Source organism: Gymnoscopelus braueri (assembly GCF_963280865.1).
Source record: "Gymnoscopelus braueri genome assembly, chromosome: 24".
In the NCBI taxonomy this organism is placed as follows: Eukaryota; Metazoa; Chordata; class Actinopteri; order Myctophiformes; family Myctophidae; genus Gymnoscopelus; species Gymnoscopelus braueri.
The window spans coordinates 38212390-38234445 of NC_137626.1; the positions used below are offsets into that span (position 1 = coordinate 38212390).

Genomic DNA, 22056 nt, shown 5'->3' on the forward strand with positions numbered 1-22056 from the left:
CAATTGGCCCGTGTTCAGGGGAGGGAAGCCGGGCGGGGAGGCTGATATTGGTCATTTCACATACTCCTACGGGCTGGGCACGGCAGGGAGTGTTGGGCGGGAGGAGTAGGACGAAGGCTCAACGTCCTTCCAGTGGGGGCTCCTCAGAAGAGCCAATAGGATACAACAGCAGTGAGAACACGCATAAATGTGTGTGGGGACGAATCTATTGGCATATAACGACTAAATTGGGGAGAAAAATGGGGTGAAAAATAATTGGCTAATCTAACTTAAAAAAAAACACGGTGCAAGCTTTTAGATCAGCTATATTCGGATATCAGATATATTTCTGCTGATATAAAGGAACACAATGTATTTTACAGTGGAGTTGTACAGTAGCACTGTGCTACGTATCGTTGCTGTTGGGCAGAAAGCTCTTATCGCCATATGTTAACTTCCTATGTATGCTACAGTGTCGCACAAAAGTAGCAAAAATAGAGTTTTGAGTGTGTAGATAAATTTGAATCCTGAAAAGCAACAATTTTGGACATATATGAGGTTCCCGCGCGACAGCAATAATATTTTCTGATTAACGAACAGAAGAGAAGGAGTAGATTTGTCCACAACGGTGTCCTCGGAAGGGGCAAAGCATTAATTAAGCTAGTAGTGGGGGGACGAAGATTGCAGTGAAAATTAATCGTGCAATTAATTTATGCGCCCGCATGCACGGGCACACGGACACACACACACCCTGAATGTCCTTAGTTAACTCATATGACCCTCTCAAAATATCTCTCTTGCAGGTATCGAGAGAGGCATTTAGGACGTTCCACTCCCAGAGTGAAAAAGTGTGTTCTCTATGATTTAGAGGCAGAAACGGTTAATCCCTTATGAAAGATAAGAGGAAAACGTAATAATGTCTCTAATAATCTATTCACTGTGCTTTCTGGGTGGGGTTGTTCCTTATTAGACAACATAATGAACAGTAAAGGGCAATCGGAGGAAAGTGTTAGAAGGTCGGTGATTTCCGTCTTGGTGCTACGTTAAAACCAGCAGGTTAAAGTGAATAAGTTGTAAGGCTATTTAGTGATCTGACAGGAACTCTGATTTCTTACTCGAGTAAAAGTAGCATTGCCACAATATACAAATACTCTGTTACAAGTTCAATGCCTGCATTAAAAATGTTACTTGAGTAAAAGTACAAAAGTATTGGCATCAAACTATACTTAAAGTAACAAAGAAAAAGTGCTAAAGTTAACTAACATAGCAAATCTACAAGCTCACAATGTGTCCTAATGTGACACATTGTGAGCTTGTAGATCTGCTATTTTCAAACAGCAGAAATATAAAACAGGGCATAAGTGGTTAACGCGTGTTTTGTATTAATCTAAATCGGCAAAGTAACTAGTAGTAAAACTGTCTACTAATTGTAGTGGACAAAAAGTAGAGTAAAAAATACTTCAAAATTGTACTCAAGTACAGTACTTGAATAAATGTACTTAAACCAATGGACAGAGAGGGTTTTCAGATCACTGACCTGTTTAATGCATGGTACTACCTTTATATCCTCCAGACCCCCAACATATCCTGTGTGCCTCTCAAATGATTCCTTTCAAGTTTCTGCAAATGTCTCTGGATCTGTAGCATGTGTGACTCTTAATGTGCTTTTTGGACCATGTTTAATTCACCTTTCCGTATGAATACTCTTTATCAGTCAAAACCTTGATTTTCTGTCTTGTGTGCAGCACTTGTACCGTTGCAGTCAGTCGCTGGAATCCTGCAAATGCTAAATCCCCTGTGGTGATTGACTATGCAAAATTTGGCGATGACATTTCTATTGTAATAATTAGCTGTCTGCAAAGTGACGTCTCCTCAAATCTACGCAGTGGTGGGAAAAGTACTCAAATGTTTTACTTAAGTAAAAGTATCAATACTGCAATATAGAAGTACTCTGTTACAAGTAAAAGTCGGGAATTCTAAATTTACTTGAGTAAAAGTACAACAAGTATTGGTATCAAAATGTACTTAAAGTACCAAAAGTACTAAAATGTTAATGTTTGAAAATAGCAGATCTACAAGCTCACAACGCGTCACGATGCGACACGTGGTGAGCTTGTAGATCGGCTATTTTCAAATAGCCTATGTACAAAATACGGCTAAAGTGGTTAATGTATGTTTCATAATATCAGAATTTATATCTGAAAAGTAACTAGTAACTAAAGTTTTCAAATAATTGTAGTGGAGTAAAAGTACAATATTTGCCTTTTGAGATGTGGTGGAGTAGAAGTAAAAGTATTGGAAATTGGAAATACTCAAGTAAAGTACAAATACCTCAAAGTTTTACTTAAGGACAGTACTTAAGTAAATGTACTTAGTTACTTTCCACCACTGCATCTACGGCACCCTTGGGGACAAATGACACTTCGGTCAGAGGTTTAAGTTGTGTAGCTACCTTGCCATGCTCCAAATATTGGTGAGATGCTGTATCTTCAATAGTTGCGTTGATTTTGGAGTATCAATTTCTGAACAATGGAGCGTCTATTGAAGATGTATGACCAATATTTGGAGTAACATCGTGCCAAGGTAACTATACACAATCAAAAGAATAGCTGCACTCTGTAGCTCCCTTTGCAAATGTTTTATTTAGCAGTTACTGAGAGTGACGTTTCGAGTTCATGCTCTTCGTCAGGCTCTGAAGAAGAGCATGAGCTATAAAATAGGCTCTATGCACAGCAGCCATATTGGAAAGAAATTGGGCCTCTTCCTTACTTCATTCACAGGTCTTACCAATGATACAAGTGTACTAATGAAGGCTCTGTTCCATTTTGTGTTGCTGCTACAGTGGTTCTCAAAAAAAAAACAAAAAAAAATTCAAGGACCCCATAACTCTGAGAGTGTACAAATGGACCCTTACGGGTCCATTTGGAACCCCCTCAAGGAGCCAACATGCACAATACCAGCACCCTGACTCTGTTTGACCAGAATGGAACAGAGCCTTCATTAGTGTCATTGGTAAACACCTATGACGGAAGTAAGGAAGAGGCACAATTTGTTTCCAACATGGCTGCTTGTACATAGAACCTATATTGGCAAAGGGAGCTACATTATGCAGCTCGACTTTTTTCATTCTTTGATGTCGGTTCACCTCAGGGCAGCAGCACCTGCCTTCCAAGAGGTTGAATGTGCGCTGCTACTCTTTGATATTGTAAAAATCAATTCCCCACAATGGAAACAAGCCTTCAGGCTTTTCTCTGTGTGTGTGTGTGTGTGTGTGTGTGTGTGTGTGTGTGTGTGTGTGTGTGTGTGTGTGTGTGTGTGTGTGTGTGTGTGTGTGTGTGTGTGTGTGTGTGTGTGTGTGTGTGTGTGTGTGTGTGTGTGTGTGTGTGTGTGTGTGTGTGTGTGTGTGTGTGTGTTGAATTTTGTGTTCATTGTTCAATCAGTCAAAAAAATCTATCAAACTACACAAGGCAAACATCTACCAAAGTGTCATTCTGCATTAAAGGTAGGGTAAGTGATATATTTTTTGTTTAAAAAAAAAAATAAAAATGTTTAAAGGTTAAAGCACTATATTGTGATAGTAAGCATTGCTATAGAGTGTTTGTTCAGTAACAGGGGTCTCCCTGTCTCTCCAGCTCTTTAATAAACAGAAAATACATTTTCTTTCTTTTCTTCTTTTTATTTAGAGTAGCCAATATTGTTTCCCTTTTTCTCCCCAATTTAGTCGTTATGCCAATTAATTCCTCCCCACACACATTTATGTGTTGTCACTGCTGTCGTATCCTACTGACTCACCTGCCAGTGAGGAGCCCCCACCAGGAGGACGTAGAGCCTCCGTCCTACTCCTCCCGAGTCCCGCCCAACACTCCCCGCTGACAGGTGCCGCCCCAGCCCGTAGGAGTACGTACAATGACCGATATCAGCCTCCCCGCCCGGCTTCCGTCCCCTGAACACGGGCCAATTGTGTTCGTATAGACGCTCGACAAAGCCGGATGCACCACGGTGGATTCGAACCCACAACCTCCGTGGTGGTGGGCAGTGACTTTACCACTGCTCCACCCGAGCGCTGAAAATACATTTTCAAGTGGGTTGCAAAATTTCAGTTCAGGGGACAGTACCCATTTATCAGCTTCAATTTTATAGTGCTCTAGTTCCAATTCTGTCTGCACATTTCTTTGTGTCATCACTTCAAATTCCACTTGTCTAATCTGCATCCTTTGAGAGTTCTCTGTCCTGATTGGATAAAAATCGATATCTCGCCCTGAAAATGCATTTTCTGTTTAATAAAGAGCTGGAGAGACATGGAGACTCCTGTTACTGAACAAACGCTCTATAACAATGAGTACTATCAGAATATACAGCTATTTAACACTTTTTTAAACAAAAAAATATCACTTACCCTAGCGTTAAGCCTAATTTATAGTCATTTAGAATCCATAGTGCTCGTAGTTCGGCTCTTTTCGGCAAGCAACGCTGTTGTGCGTACAAATGAAACTTTTACTACTGTATTCTGACGTCTTGTAAGTGACTGACTGCACGGGTGCTGTGATCGCGGCCCAGCTTGTCTTATCTCGTTAACCATGCACGTGGTTCCCATTTGAGTTGAGAACTATCTGAGCTTTTTAATTTATTTATCTCTTGTCTTGTCTAACCTTGTTGTTGTTTTTTTTTTGTTTCCTTCTCGCACTTGATTAACCCGTATCTCTCTCTCTCTCTCTCTCTCTCTCTCTCTCTCTCTCTCTCTCTCGCTCTCTCTATCTCTGTATCTCTGTCTCTCTCTTTCTCTCTCTGTCCCCACTGCATGGTGACACAGGGTCAGTCTTGTGCATGACTCCTAGCAGCCTTGGTAGGTCACTCACTACCTTCCCTTGTTCACTCACACGCTCTTTAATGTAAAGGGGGGGTTTGTGGGGGTGGGGGGGGGATCCTTTGTGGGTGGCATAAGCAGGTGACACAAAAAGGTCAAAAGCTTGGCCGGCTCCTGTGATGAGGATGAAAAACATCTTGTTTTTCTCCCTTTTTCCAATTGACACGGGTCTATTATTTCTTGGAAGAGATGAGTCATATGGCTGTGAGTCATAGCGTGCACGTGGTCATGCGCACGCTGTGTCCATTTTGTGTCACCTGAATGACTGAATGAGGGTTTGCGCTGACCTACTCTTTTGACCTACTTACATTTCCATGCTAATCGCTTGTCTGGGGGTGGGTTTGAAATGCTCAAATAATGTATAGCACTGCAGGCCCTCTGCACCTGTCCCTGTAGAGCGGTGGTTTTCAATCTTTTCAGGCCGCGACCCCCCCAAAAAATAATCATATTTGAACTGGGGACCCCCCCACCCTAAGAAGATACACAATATAAGAAAATAATGGCCAGCACTTCGTAGTCCTTCTGGTACTTTTCACTTCATGGACGGCATACATGGACGCGTTTTGGCATCAAGCCTTCCTCAGCGTGGACCCCCACGGAGTTGAGGCATTACGTTTAGTTTGACCCGGTTCAGCAGATACATAATTTGAAAATAGCAGATCTACAAGCTCACAACGCCTCGCATTGCGAGGCGTTGTGATCATGTAGATCTGCTATTTTTAAAAAAATTGCCTCTGTCTTAGGTAATATTTGACAATTTGGCCAATGTTTGACCATTTTTATATTTATTACTTTTGATGCAGTAATGGTCTCTTTTTATTTTTAGACGTATTAAAAATGTCTTTCCGCCATTCATCAAATTATTGGCTTAGGAATGCGACAAAACCAAAAAATCTCCATGAATTCAAGTCTCCATGGGGTGTGTAATTGATAGAAAATAAGTCATCTTTTGGGTGAACTATCCCTGTAACACGGCAGCCATTTGGCTACCGTGTTAAGCGAACGCTTTTGAGATTTTCAAGTGGGCCTTGATCCACTGATATAGAATGAAAACCAGCATTATTATTGATCACGTAGATTTGAACTCGACCTTCGCGACTAAAGGATGTCTAAAGGCCATTACACACAGGCGGCGAACGGCGCCCACCAAAAGAGCCCTTCCCCCATTTTTGTCAATGAGCGTACCACACACTGCCAGAGTTAGACGCGCGCCCGGCTCGTGATGACGTCCCGCCCAGCGCTCCGATACGCCACTATTCTATTTCCAGGTGTGACCGCACGGTGGAAAAAGGTGTCTTTTCAATGGGTGTACTCCCTTCAGTGTGTGGCAACGCGGTGCTTCCAGTTGGATGCTATGGACGACATTCCACGTGCGTCAGTACTCAGTACCTTGCCACTGCCCTGTGCTAGCGGTGTGTAGTGGCCTTAAAGGAGTAGTTCACCCAAAAATGTATTTATTTTTTATTAATTACACACCCCGTGAAGCCTTGAATTCATGGAGATTTTTTGGTTTGTTTTTGTCTCATTCCTGAGCCAATATGAGTCTCCTACTGACCAGCCACCCGGTCATTAAATTATTGGCTCAGGAATGCGACAAAAAACCTATGAATTCAAGGCTTCATGGGGTGTGTAATTGATAGAAATTAAGATTTTTTTTGGTGTGAACTACTCCTTTAACAAATGAGTCTTTTTGCCAGACATAATGAAATGGCATCCAGCGATGCTACTCATGTTACCGTCAGTCTTGAGCTCTGCAGTGTTGCCAGCTCCGCAATCACGCCTCGCGCATCTGGTCACCGCCTACAACTACCGTGTAATGTCAAACGTCCCAAACCTTAACCAGGTCAGACTGACTGAGTCGTCCCGTCTTTTAAACGTCCCGAACGTTAACCAGGTCTGACTGACTGACTGAAGTGATATGTCGTGCCAAACGTCCCGAACGCTAACCAGGTCTGACTGACAAGGTGTGGATCTGCTGCTCTCTGCTGGTCGATCTGTGGTGTGTGTTTAAAACCGCAGCCAGATAAACTTAAATGAATTTAAATAACAAAATAACAAAACAAAAAAACACGAAAATCGCTGGCACTGGTGAGTACTTTATGAAAATACTCTGGCAGTCAAAGAGTTAAACGTCCCGAACGTTAACCAGGTCTGACTGACTGACTGAAGTGATCTGTCGTGCCAAACGTCCCGAACGCTAACCAGGTCTGACTGACTCGTAATTGGCACAGTTTCCCCTCATCTCCGGCTTCTCTGGGGGAAAAAAAAGACAAACGAACAAACAAACGTCATAAGTGATTTCCCATCTAGATTAACTCACTTAAATGATTGTAATCAGCTTCTCTCTTCTGGATTTTCTGTTTGCGTTTTTGTATTTGATTTTAAATAATTTTTTTGTGCTTTTCTCTTTCTCTCCGGCCCTTCTTCCTTCCTTCCTTTTCATGTCATTTTCTCTCGCTTCGCAACGTCGAACGGCTGCATGTCACCTTAACCATGGCTTGCTGGCTCCTCCCACACGCATACAAACAACACACACACACACACGCACAACACGCCACACCTATACCTCCAATGCTTCTCACTTCCGCCCCCCTCCCATCTCCCCCCTCTCCCTCCTCTCTCCCCCTTCCCTCCCCCCCACCAAAGTCCCAATGATGTACAGCGCTTCGCCTGCTACTGTCTCTGCAGCAACAACTCCTGCCGCCTCAAGCGTCGCCTATGCAGCAACAGCACCAGCCAATCAGGTTTGCTCCTTTTTTATAAAAAAAAAAAAGCTTTCTTTTTCATTAGGCCCCGCCCCCGGGAGCTCTGAATAAGTGCATGGTGTTTTAGCGGTGAGCGGTAGGTAGGTAGGTAGGTAGGTAGGTAGGTAGTCTCAAGACTCAAGTCTCACGCAATTTTCAAATGCTTCCGCCATACCCATGTGGCAAGCATCCGGTTTTTAAAATGAAGCCAATAAGGAAGTGCCAAATTCCCTGCAGTTCTAATTAATGGCCTAGCATTATGCTGGCTGCAGAACAATTACCACGCCATTGATTAGAATAGGAATTTGACCTTTGATTTTACACTTGATTTTATTACCTTAGTAAATATTGTCATAAATACTTTGTGGTCTCATTCACTAGTTTAAAGTCTTCTTCCAATTACAATGATTTGGGTTTTTGTAAATGATGGTAAAATTGATGATGAAGTAGGGTAATGCTTCTAGGTCGTCTTCTGGCTCTACTGAGTGAAGACCCGCCCTCGCAGCCCTTCCAGCCGTTAGCATTCGTTTCCGGTTGCTTTTCCGGAGCGGAAATTCCAAGAGGGTGCATTTGACTTCGCCCAAAAGGGTGGCTTCAAAACGGGTCTGTAGAAACTAGGGGTGCAACGGTTCAGTTAGCCCACGGTTTCGGTTCGATTTCGGTACAGTAAGAAAAAGAAACACTACTTTTTGTTTTACTTATTAGCTTTAAAAAAGTGTTTTTCTATTCAGACACATTCCAGTATTTTCTGCCTTTTATTATTTTCAAGGAAAGAAATTACCTTATATCGCTGACTTTACTTTCATTCATATGCTCAAGGAAAAAATAAACATAGTATGTCACTATGGCTCACATGTGTGCAAGGAATAGGGGGAGATACTGTCGCAATAGAAAAACATTGCTTCAAAGGTGTAGTTTACGGCAATTAAACACCAGTATTGTATCTCTGCATAAGGATATAAAGATGTTATGTCTATAACGCTTACAAGAAGAGTTCCTATCTACTACAGTCATGGAGTACATTGTTGGGACTGATCTGACGGAACTAACAACTTTTAATGACCTCCTGCTACGAGTAGAGAGGACAGCAACAACGTCAGGTAGGCTAATCATTATGCTCATTTATTCATCCGATGATGTCGCCCGCCGTATATTGACGATGTACTAGGCTCCCAAGGTGTCGTGATCAGTGGTGGAAAGTAACTAAGTACAGTAGTGTACTTCAGTACAATTTTGAGGTACTTTTACTTTACTTGAGTATTTCCAGTTTCCAATACTTTTACTTCTACTCCACTACATCTCGGAGGTAAATATTGTACTTTTACTCCACTACAATTATTTGAAAACTTTGGTTACTAGTTACTTTGCCGATGTAAATTATTATATTATAAAACATACATTAACCACTTCAGTCCTATTTTATACCTAGGCTATTTGAAAATAGCCGATCTACAAGCTCACAACGCGTCGCGATGCAGCGCGTTGTGAGCTTGTAGATCTGCTATTTTCAAACATTTCCGTACTTTTACTTTTGGTACTTTAAGTACATTTTGATACCAATACTTTTGTACTTTTACTCAAGTAAATGTTGAATTCCGGACTTTTTACTTACTTTGTAACAGAGTACTTACATTGCAGTATTGATACTTTTATTTAAGTAAAACATTTGAGTACTTTTTCCACCACTGGTCGTGATGCTTGTGGATCGGCTGTTTTTGGCAAGCAACACCAGCTGGATTCACTCGCGAATTGCGGGGAACTTCGGGAGTGATTTTTTTTTTTTTTTTTTTTTTAGCAAAACCGAAAAAACGCGGTTCATTCAAGAAGTATTGAACCGTGCAGGGCAAACCGTACGGTTCGGTTTTTAAACCGTAAAAACCGCTGCACCCCTAGTAGGAACCAATGGGTGATGTCATCATTCCCTTAGTCCATACTGGGTCCAACCCTATAATCTAAGTGTAGGGGCTGCCAGTATAAATCGTCGTTGTAGAACACTACATGCAACATGTGCTGTGTTGTGTTGTGTTGTGTGATCGAGCACCTCTTCAGAGCTCCCACACTGCCTACAGTACTTGTGTTTGTGTTGCACTTATACCTTCCTGGATTTTTTTGTTTTTGTTTTGCATGTTCTAGCTTTTATAGTTTTTTTTTTCTCCATGTTGTTTAACCACTTAAAGGAGAATTTCGCCCGACGGTTTTCTTACCTTTCTTATGATGTCATGATATCCTAGGACGAGTGGTACAGTATAGAAATTGCATAACTCCATAACGGGTCCGTCGCAGTTAAAAACCCGCGCCTATGGTCCTTGCTCTAAATCGCGTATTTTAATTGCTTTTTTGGGGGGGGGAGAGATCTGATGTTTATAGTGTTAGAGCACTATGCAACATGTCTGTCTTGAATGTCCCCCACCGTAATTCGAGCTTTTGCGACACTTCCGGTGCCCGACATTAACTCATTCACTGCTAGACTTATTTCTGGCTGTGTTTGCCCACTGCGATTTTCAACTGGTCACAGAAAATGTAGATCCATTATGATCGCTCGTCCGACCGTTTGTAAACACACACGGTATCAGTGGCCGTCCCCCAGAGAAAAAACAATCCAACCACGACCACGAATATACCATCTTCCGCCAAAAATGCACGCTTTTCTTACCTTTTCAACTGGCCACAGAACATTTATATCCATTATGATCGCTCGTCAGGACGTTTGTAAACACAAAGGGGATCACTGTTCGTCGTCCAGAGAAAAAAATGTATAACCGGGACCGTCCCCTTCCTTTGTTAGAGCACATTGAAAATAGCATGTCTCGCGAAATGCAGGGCAAAAAAAGTCAACTCAAGATACAGCGTTTTTCATGAAAACGCTAAACAGGAATTGGACGGAGGCTATCTATATAGCATTCAGGAGGTGTAGTTCCAGACTATATAGCATTCAGGAGGTGTAGTTCCAGACTCTATATAGCGTTCAGGAGGTGTAGTTCCAGACTCTAGGCTGTATAGCATTCAGGAGGTGTAGTTCCAGACTCTAGGCTGTATAGCATTCAGGAGGTGTAGTTCCAGACTCTATTTAACATTCAGGAGGTGTAGTTCCAGACTCTATATAGCATTCAGGATGTGCAGTTCCAGACTATATAACACAGGAGGTGTAGTTCCAGACTCTATATAACATTCAGGAGGTGTAGTTCCAGACTCTATTTAACATTCAGGAGGTGTAGTTCCAGACTCTATTTAACATTCAGGAGGTGTAGTTCCAGACTCTATATAGCATTCAGGAAGTGTAGTTCCAGACTGTATATAGCATTTGGAGATTGTGGAATAGTTGTCTAACACGAGACCCCTGAACCAGACAGCCGTCCATGCACAGATGAGCACAGGGACATGTGGCACTGACGTGCACGCGTGCATGTGGCCCTGTCATATTCAGAGCAGCAGGGGAAACGGATGCTTCCAGGCCCCGAGGGCCACAAAGCAGTTAATGAAGTTACATTCCTTTTATTTTTTAAGTCACTTCCTTTCCTTAAGCGGGTTTACGGCACTGTTTGTCAGTGGTGTAAAGTAACTAAGTACCTTTACTTAAGTACTGTACTTAACACATTGTGTGCCAAAAACGGTCCGGACCGTTTTTGAAAAGCTATGCGTGGAGTGCCATAAACGGTTATAACCGTTTAAGCCAATTTTTGGCTTAAACATTTTTGTTTTTTTTGTTTATTTCACACGGGGCGCACTAACGCAACTTTGGGATCATCCACGGAGTCTGTACAATGGAAAGGACGGATGTGGATCCATGCCAAAAAGCCTACCTCTCGTCCTCTCCCACTATAACTCCTTGAGAAAAAGCTTCATACTGTATCTCCATTTCTTTTTAACGTGGTGGAAACGAGCCGTTCTCGATCACTCTGCAATGGCGCATCGCGTGCACGTACCCTTTGTTTACATCCACGTCCTCGTCGAGGCTTCTACAGCACGCAACATATCGGCGTAAACGGTAAGAATGCCAGCACTAGATGTACCCTGTTTTAATAAAACTCTGGCACTTAATGTGTTAAGTACACTTTTGAGGAATTTTTACTTTACTGGAGTATTTCCCATTTTCAATACTTTTACTTCTACTCCACTACAATTATTTGAAAACTTTAGTTACTAGTTACATTTTTTTTGTATACATACATGATACAGTACATACATGATATTTGAAAATAGCTGCGATGCGTTGTGAGCTGCTATTTTCAAACATTTTAGTACTTTTACTGTTGGTACTTTAAGCATATTTTGATGCCAATACTTTTGTACTTTTACTCAAGTAACATTTTGAACACAGGCCTTTTACTTGTAACAGAGTACTCGTACATTGTGGTATTAAGTAAAATAAAATACACTTTTTCCACCACTGCTGATTGTCAAGAGACATGATCGATAAACCTTATTATCATTTTATCCTCCAAATTATGTTGTTTTACAACTTCCCTGAATTAAGGACGTTGTAAAACGCGGTCATCTCTCTCCCTCCCTTTAACGAGGGCACCGGGCAGATTATTACCTTCACTGTCCTTAAGTGGCCGCCGGTGTCGTGGTGTTGCACTTCCTTTTTGTAATTGGCATGCAGCAGCAGCAGGAAGCGGTATGCCCCCCCCCCCCACCGCCCCCCCACCCGCTCTTTAAAAATGCATGTGGGCCAGCGAGAGCTGCAATGAGGGGCTGACGTCACGTCTAGCTCAGTCTCTGTCTGCCTCTCTCTTTCTCTCTCTCTCTGTCTGTCTCTCTCTGTCTGTCCCCCCTCTCTCTTCACCCTCTCTCTCTCCCTATATCCCTCCCTCTATCTCTGTCTCTCTCTGTGTCTGCCCCCCTTCTCTCTCTCTGTCTGTCTCTCTCTCTCTTTCTGCCCCCCCTCTCTCTCTCTCCCCCTTTTCTCTATCCATCTCTCCCTCTCTCCCTCCCTCCCTCCCTCTCTCCCTCCCTCTCTCTCCCTCCCTCTATCTATCTCTCCCTCCCTCCCTCTCCCCCTCTCTCTCATCGCTCACCGCTAGGTCGCTGAAAAACACCTTGAACGACCAAGCGAACCGTACACTGTGTTGTAGGAGTGCAGTGTGTTTTGATGTTACCTTACCATATGAGCTCCCCTCCCCTCTCCTCTCTGTCTGAATTATACAGAGGGTTAAGGCCGGTTAGCATCAGCCGCTAGCATCCCCTCCTGTTGAGACCACCGCTACCGGGGGGGTCTTCAAAAAGCAGGCCAGTTGAGGGAAGATCACATTCATTATGAAGAGGCTCTGTTGTAACCCACTGGGTCTCAACTCCGGGTTTGGGGGCCAACAGGGCTCCATTTGGTTCACCATATCTTCCACCGGCTTCGATTGCTATCAATGCATTGAATGGGACATTATCACGTTTTATCAGACCATTGAATGGGCAAGTAGGCAACATACTGACCTACCCGCGATTTATCAGACAACCATTGAATGGGCAAAGTAGGCGACATACTGACCTACCCTCGATTTATCAGACCATTCATTGGGCGTAATCAGGAGATACAGATCTACTCGGAGGCGGAGCAGTCCCCACAACATGATTTACGATTCTGTGCCTATCGGTACATAACTCGGACCACGCTGAGTAGGCTTGAGACTGCGCGCCTCCGTCATGGTCCAAAACATAAACCGAAACGTAACTTTATATAAGTCTCCGTCGGTAGGTTAGTATGTCCTGATAACACCCGATGAATGGTCTGATAAATCGCGGTTAGGTCAGTATGTCGCCTACTTCGCCCATTCAATGGTCTGATGAAACGTGATAAAGTCCCATTAAATGCATTGATAGCATCCAAATGGGGTGCATCTTCATATACTTGGTCCTCACTAGTGTCCATTATAAGATGGCGCAATTTATTTATTTATTATTTAACCCCTTTTTCTCCCCAATTTAGTCATTATGCCAATTAAACCCCCCACCCTGACAAGTTGAGGCATTACATTTAGTTCCACAGATGGATATTTTGAAAATAGCAGATCTACAAGCTCACAACGCCTCGCTATGCAGGCTCAATGTTAGCCTCTTTCTTATATTATTTGACAAAAAAAATCATGTGGGGTCCCGACCCACAGGTTGAGAACCACTGGCCTAATGTACATGAAACACAGTTTGTAGTGCATGTAGCACTGAACACAGTCAGGCGCGCATGTCTGCCCCCGAGACAGCCAGGAGAAGCATGTTATTTTACTTTATTTATTTATTTAAGAATGTATTGAATTTTAGTTTAGGTAACAAGAAGAGTTGGGCACCCCTCAATGTTAAATTGACAAACATTTTTGGCACCCCTCAATGTTGAATTGGCTATTTTGTCCCTAAATCTAAGACGTAATGTAAAGCATACGTGATTTGAACGTGCTTGAACACTTTGACATTTAAGGCCTAATATTTCTACAATTGCTACAACACCATATTGGGCATAAACAAGAAGTTGAAGGGTAAATGTAGGTCTGATAATGATGTACCGTGCGACGTGTTCAAATACTTCACATTACCCTCACACATAATTTTCAAAAACATTCTCTCTTTTTTTTACAAATACCCACATGTCACATTGACGTGCCCACTGTTCCTGTATCCATTTCAGTGGTACCGCCTTTCAAGCGCAGAGCTTTAGTCATGTGGTTTTGTGTTATGAACCGGCCCCCCCACCACCCAGGGGAAGAAGGAAGCAAACAAACAAACAAACACTCATACACACTCGTAGATGAGTGGGCCACCACGGCAGACATGTTGTGGGACGGAGCCCGGGCCAATTAGGCTTCCTTTTCTTCTTAATTAGAGTCTCATGGCCATCTGGTCTGGTCTGCTCTGTCATTTTGCACTGCAGCACGAGGCGGGGGGGAAAAAATGCCCCATCATGGCTTGTCCTCCCTTGTCTCTGTCTCTGTCTCTGGCCATTATGAATGCATAATGGCTGTGATAGCTGGATTTCTGGTGATATCACATCCAGTGGTGTAATGTAACTAAGTATATTTACTCAAGTACTTGTTATTTGTACTTTACTTGAGTATTTCCAATTTCCAATACTTTTACTTCTACTCCACTACATCTCGGATCCAAATATTGTACTTTTACTCCACTACATTTATTTGAAAACTGTAGTTACTAGTTACTTTGTAGATTTTGATTATTATTACAAAACTAACATTAACCACTTCAGCCCTATATACATTTCGGCCATTTGAAAATAGCCGATCTACAAGCTCACAAGAGCTTGTAGATCTGCTATTTTCAAAAGATTTTAATACATTTGAACACTTGAAATGGGACATTCTGCACAGTGAGTACTTTTACTTTTGGTAATTTAAGTATATTTTGATGCAGATACTTTTGTACTTTTACTCAAGTAAATGTTTAATTCCGGACTTGTAACAGAGTACTTCTACATTGCAGTATTGATACTTTTACTTAAGTAAAACATTTCTGTACTTTTTCCACCACTGTTCACGTCACTCCTCACTGTGACTATGAAGCCACACTGCCCCCTGCTGTCTGAATGGGGAAGTACATCTAATGTATCATTGGCCATTACCTGACATGCATTTTTTAACCGCTTAAACCCTCTAGACTTAGTAAACTGGACGCGTCGTGAGCTTGTAGATCTGCTAATTTTGGGACCTGGTGGGGGGTTATATTGTCTTGCCCAGGGACAATTCCACCCCGAGGGTTGAACCGGCGACCTTGAAGGTCTTCTCTAGACCAGTGGTTCTCAAAGTGGGGTCCGGGGACCCCCACGGGTCCTTGGGGAGGGGGTTCCAGGTTTCAGGCGGTACCCAGCAAAAGTAGTTAACATAGCAGCACGAGCTTGTACATCTGCAATTTTTTTTTTTTAACACAATCATCTTATCTTCTCTTCTGTCAAATAAATCAAATCAACTTGGTCCTTGGCACGTAAACGTTTGAGAACCACTGCTCTAGATCAGTGGTTCTCAAACTTTGTCATGACCAGGACCCCCAAATTGACTCTTATTAGCCCGCGGACCCCCATTTGAAAAGATATGCCAGGGACCCCCCCATATGAGAAGATGTTTACGGCTCTAGCAGTGATTCTCAACCATTTTAATTTCAAGGACCCCCAGTTTGACATGCATTAGGCTACGGCCCCCCATTTAATGGCATTTCTAACTCTGGGACCCCAATTTATATTGTAAAATCAATGTTAGTGTAACTCTGAGAGTGTACAAATGGAACCATATGGACCCATTAGGGTCCATTTGGTTCCATTTGTACGCTCTCAGAGTTACAGACCCATAAGGGTCTATTTGGTTCCATTTGTACTCTCTCAGAGTTACAGACCCATAAGGGTCCATTTGGTTCCTAACTATCCATCATTTGGCTATGGGGACCCCCTGGAACTCCCTCAAGGACCCCTGGGGGTCCCCGGACCCCCCTTTGAGAACCACTGCTCAAGGTGGCCTCTCTGTCCTCTTGAGCTATGGCCAACGGCGGCGAAAAGCGTGGATGGAACGTGCTGAACTCGATGTTTTGTCACTGTTTTGTCACTCTTCTCCTGGTTCCTATCCGGAACCAGGAGAAGAAATTAGTGTTTCCCAAACGAAATTAGTGTTTCACAAAACGTGTTTTTGTGAAACACTAAAAATTAGTGTTTCACAAAGAAAAGATGACACCACTGCCTGTCTTAACCTCAAAGCGCACTCGTCATACTTGTGAATTCAAGTTCTCAGTCACCACGGCTGATTTTGGTCATTTGGATTCCATTGAAGCAGTGGTGGAAAAAGTACTCACAATGTTTTACTTAAGTAAAAGCATCAATACTGCAATGTAGAAATACTCTGTTACAAGTGAAGGTCCGGGGAAAAAAATTGACTTGAGTTAAAAGTACAAAAGAATTGGTATCAAAATTATACTTAAAGTGCAAAAGTAAAAGTACTCATTATGCAAGTTTTCAAATATTTTGAAAATAGCCGATCTGCAAGCTCACAAGCTTGTAGATCGGCTATTTTCAAATGTCCGAAATTTATATTGAGCTGACGTGGGTAATATATGTTTTGTAATAATAATCTACAAACTAGTAACTAAAGTTTTCAAATAATTGTAGTGGAGTAAAAGTACAATAGCCTCTGCCTCTGAGATGTAGTGGAGTAATTGGAAATAGTCCCGTAAAGTAAAGATACCTCAAAATTGTACTTAAGTACAGTACTTGAGTAAATGTACTTAGTTACTTTACACCACTGCATAGAAGCCAGCATGTCTTCTATGAAAGCATGTTGCGCAGCGAAAATAGCCATATCTACAAGCTCTCAATGGGCTATTTTCGGTTATTATTTAAAAATGTGAGCATTTGAAGTGGTCAAACTATCAATATGTTCACACGCATCTTTCATAAAATCTTAATAGTCTCGGCTATTTCATATAAAAGGTTAAACTTAAAGCCATAATCTGTGATTTCTTCACCTGGTTGGCAGTAGGAACAATATCAGTTAAACATCATAATCTTGCATATTGTGTTAAATGTTTAGGAATTGTTTAGCTAGTGTTGGGGGGCTCCTTTCATAATGTATCACAAATCACACATTAGGACTTGGCCATGCAAACATTTTCAGTGATGATTCTATTTTTGCTTTAATCCGTGCATACACATCATCGTATATACTGTGTATATATATATACACACACTTCATGCAGTGAGCTTCTGTTCGTTTGTCTTGTGACGTGTGACTCTTGTCCTTTGCTGGCATTGGCCACTAACAAGCACCATGCTGCCTTGTCATGTGGCGGGATGCCGTCTCTCTCTCTCTCTCTCTCTCTCTCTCTCTCTCTCTCATTTTTTTTTCCAAGAAGGCATACAGAGCACACCAGACATTGGGCCAGACAGTATTTGCAAATACTAAATTCAATGTTTTTTTTGTTTTTTAGACAGCTTTGTAAAGTGTTAATTATATGGATAAAGTATTGGTGTTTTTTTAACTAGCTTGCTGTGGACGTCATCCTGTGACAAATGGCACCTAAGGTGACGATTCGTTCGATTTTCATTTAATTTGAAATGAGTAGTACAAAATCAAAATTTCTATCAATTACACACCCCATGAAGCCTTGTATTCAGTGGTGTAAAGTAACTAAGTACATTTACTCAATTACTGTACTTAAGTACAATTTTGAGGTACTTTTACTTTACTGGAGTATTTCCAATTGTCTATACTTTTACTTCTACTCCACTACACCTCAGAGGCAAATATTGTACTCCTTGTACTTTAGTTACTAGTTACTTTTCAGATATAAATTATTACATTATAAAACATACATTATCCACTTCAGCCCTATTTTATACGAAGGCTATTTGAAAATAGCCGATCTACAAGCTCACAACGCGCCGCGAGCTTGTAGATCGGCTATTTTCAAACATTTTAGTACTTTTACTTTTGGTATTTTAAGTACATTTTGATACCAATGCTTTTGTACTTTTACTCAAGTAAATTTTGAATTCCGGACTTTTACTTGTAAAAGAGTACTTCTACATTGCAGTATTGCTACTTTTACTTAAGTAAAACATTTGAGTACTTTTTCCACCACTGCTTGTATTCATGGTGATTTTTTTTTTATGTTTTCGTCGCATTCCTGAGCCAATAATTTGATCACATTTTTGGCTTAGGAATGCGACAAAAACAAAAAAACTAGCCAACATGAACAGAAAAGAAAATAATCGTATTTTTTGGGTGAAATACTCCTTTAAATTGCATTGTGCTAAAAAAATATATAATAATAAATAAGACACTTCTGACCCTGGTGGCTTTTTGCAGTTGAGGAAAGCATAACTCAAGATGTTATTAAAGTTACTGTAAAGTGCAATTGCACATCAAAACAGTGGGTGCCATTCAAACTCTTGATAGCTATTTCACTTTGGATTTAAACCCATATTCACGTATACTGGGGTCCACCAGGGCTCTAAACTAGGTCTGTCCCTCAACACCAAATCCCTTTGCCGAAAACAACCGATTTACGATTTAACTCTTCTCCTGCCAGAGTATATTCATAATATACTCACCCAGTGCCAGGGATTTTCGTGTTTTATAACCTTTTCAACCGGTCACAGAAATGTTATATCCATTATGATCCATGGTCGGATCGTGTGTATAAACAAACATGATCCATGCCCCAACACCCAGAGGAAAAAGTTTTCACAGGCGAGCTGTCGTGAGGTAGTTTTCACCCACGCAGCCAGGCTGAAGGCACCATATACCGGCAATAATGCACGTATTTCCCACCTCCCCAGCTGGCCACAGAACATTTATATGTATTATGATCACGTGTCAGACCGTTGGTAAACACAAAGGGGGTAACTGTTCGTCGTCCAGAGAAAAGAAAATATAACCGGAGCTTTCCCTTCGTTTTTTATACCATGTGAAAACTACGTCTAGCCAAAACCAGGGCAAAACCAGTTAACTCCAGATAAAAACCATATCCAGGAAACGGATGACGCTATTTCCGCATCCGGGTGAGTGGCAAGGGAACCTGATGACGGAAGTTACAGAGAACAGCGCGATCGTTTATTAAACAATAAAAAAAATATTCGACACGTTATCGAGTCCATGGCACTGTGGACCAAGTACCAACGGACGCATTATCGCGTGCATGGCAATAAAAGAGTTAAGCTCACAACGTGTCGCAAATCGCAAAATGACACGTTGTGAGCTTGTAGACCGGCTATTTTCGCCGATTGTTCTCCCCCGGAATAAGTGCAGTACACTAGGGTTCAAGTGGGTTTTTTTTGGTCACTATTCGATTCTCGTTCATTTTGATACATCAATCTATTTTTCCAATTTTCATAGATTTTCGTGACACCCCTAGGGTCTACGTTCCGTTCGAATGGAACGGTTTGCTGATGAACTGACGGAAATTCATTTTTGCAAGATGAGCTAAAGATATCTTCCATGTCCTCTCTCTCTCTCTCTCTCTCTCTCTCTCTCTCTCTCTCTCTCTCTCTCTCTCTCTCTCGCTGTCTCTCTCTCTCCCCCCACCAGATCATCCTGAAGTAATTGTCAGGACGGGATCGGCGTGTCGACTAGCTGCGCCAGGAGTCCCAACCCCGGCCCTCTGTAAATACTACCCAACCTCTCCCATTGAGGTCCAGCAACCTGCATGCTAACCAGTATAACAATTTAACCATAACAACTGGATACACGCCCATTTCAAACAAACAAGCAAACATTTATCTGTATCGCTAAACCAAGGAGGAAAAAGAAGTACTGTTTAACATGGAAAATGACAAAAACAATACTCTTATGTACAGTCGACATAGTGCAGTACCACATGGAGACGGTGAGGTAATCTACGATCGTTTCTCTCTTCAAAGTACCATGGGAACCGAACCCCCTTCCCCCTTTCTCACAGAGTTCACCCCTCGATTGGAAAGGAAGGGGGCAGAAAGAGAAAAGACACTTGATTTGAGATTGTACGACAAAACGGCACTTATTGCCGGCGTAAAAAAAACAAACAAAAAAAACACAAACCAGGAAGTGTCACAGCAGGACAAAGGTGTATACCACGACGACACCGGAAGATGCACACGACAGGACGCGCTCAAGAGGGTCTTCTTTGCTTTCGTTTGTCGCTTTCTCTTCACGACGTTGAATGTCACTCAGGGGGGGATGGTTTTGCCACGCACCGACCAACCCCCCTCTCTCTGTTTCCCGACCGCCATTAAGATGCCATGACAGTGAGTTCCAGTTCCCCGCCAATCTGGCCAAAAGGAAAAAACCTGACCATCGCTCCACTGGTTGGGATCAACTGGGATGTTTTTTCACGTCTTCTTGCCACTACTACCCGAGTAAGCAAACGATACCCCCCACCCCCAAGAAGTCCCAGTCATACCTTTTTCTTTTAAGTTTTGTTTCATTCTTTTAACGGTGCCGGGTTTTACGTTAAACGGGGGAGGATTGGGCGGGTGGGTTTAAGGGGTTATGCCTAATTTATGCTCCGTCGTACGATTGGCGTCGCAAACTGAAAATAGCCGATTTATGAGCTCAAAATGCGATGCGTTGTGAGCTTATAGATCTGCTATTTTCGGTTGCCGGCGCCATTACGCGGCGAAGAATAAATCCAGGCTGTGTCAAACAGGGAGGAGGTCGAGAATGTCGCTCTGTGTTGAGAGAAAACGGAAAACGGTAGCGGGCCAAAAACTAAACAAAAAAAACGGAGAAGCCTGGAAGCTCTGGGTTTGTGCCAAGGGCTTAACGGAGCTGGAGGTGGGTTTTTCCCCGGACAGACCACCAAGCCGTGTGTGTTGTTGTTGTTGTTGTTGTGTGTGTGGACGAATGTTGAACCCGACGGTCTGCCGGCAGACTAGGACTACAAGCAAAAGGGGGGGTCTGACAACCTTGGGGGTCTTAACAACCCCCGGGGATCACACTGAGTTCTAGGCCTGGCCGGAAAAGAAAGAGTCGCTCGGGGGTTAGGGGGTGGGTGGGTGGGTGGGTTTGTAGGGCCTGGCCAGAGGACGGTGGGGTGGGGTGGGAGGGGGGTCTTAAGTGCTAAGACTCTAAGAGAAAACAAAAAAAAAAGCTAAACAACACGGTGCATTTGACGATCGACATCGTCGCGGAAAAAAAAAACACGATGACTTGAAACTTTTTTTGACTGGTAGGGTTTCCGTGAACCGTCAGGTTGTTCATCCAACCTCGCTGTCGCCGATAATCCCTGTTCCACTCGAGGAACTGTAAGAAGTGCCTACAAGAGAACGACAACAACAAAAAAGTCCTTATTATAAAGACCGCCGCCGCCATCCGAGGAGCGTGGTCGCGGTTAAAACGTCAACGGAAAGCAACGCGGCGCACTGGGTCGGGTCAGTACGACACGTTGTCCCGAAGCTGTGGCGAAGATTCGTACGAGAGAGAGAGAGAGACGTCACGTCTCACACACCGTCGTTTTTTGGAAGTTCCGACACAGAGGTCAATTAAACATCACACGTGACTTTGTAACTTGATAAAAAAAATCGAATAATAATAAATAAAATCCCCAGACTACACAAAACGATAAATCAACAATAGCTTTGTAGAATGTTTTGGTGGACTATTTCATGGTGTACCATTGTTTTTTTCCTATCATTGGGTTTTGACGAGTAGTTTACATGAGGAAACGTGAGTGAGAAAAATAGTCAGATAAAAAAATGTATTGTGAATGTGAACTGTGTACTGTATGTAATCTGTATGTGTCTCTCATTCTCATACTTTATATTCACGGTTCTACAGAAATGTATTCAAAGTTATTTAAAAGTTTGTGTTGTGTGTACTATCAAGGTATGTTTGGAGTACAACCCTCGTAACCCTCCCCATCCATCTCCAATCCACTCACCTCCCAACCACAGAACAATATATTTGTATTCTTTATTTTATGATGTTTTTTTTTTTTTTTTTCAGCCAAGATCATAAAACAAGTTATTACGTTGTTTCAGACGACCCACCGCTCATATTAATTACTTGCTAACGT

At 42.4% G+C, this 22056-nt stretch overlaps 1 protein-coding gene across 11 annotated transcripts in view; it reads left to right on the top strand.

Annotated features, from left to right (window-relative positions):
- The window catches only part of LOC308080381 (muscleblind-like protein 2a), a 153054-nt gene extending 132555 nt beyond the window's left edge, over positions 1-20499 (top strand). For 5 of the 11 annotated variants that reach the window (XM_080422211.1, XM_080422208.1, XM_080422217.1 and 2 more), the window contains 4 exons: positions 4790-4822; positions 7490-7587; positions 8598-8687; positions 19593-19731. In XM_080422211.1, the coding sequence (XP_080278337.1) occupies positions 4790-4822; positions 7490-7587; positions 8598-8627 (161 nt within the window). In that variant the 3' untranslated portion in view covers positions 8628-8687; positions 19593-19731. Of the gene's footprint in view, positions 1-4789; positions 4823-7489; positions 7588-8597; positions 8688-19592 lie in introns of all 11 variants that reach the window. The other 6 variants (XM_080422214.1, XM_080422209.1, XM_080422218.1 and 3 more) reach the window with 4 other exon arrangements.
- The last annotated feature ends 1557 nt before the right edge of the window (positions 20500-22056 follow it).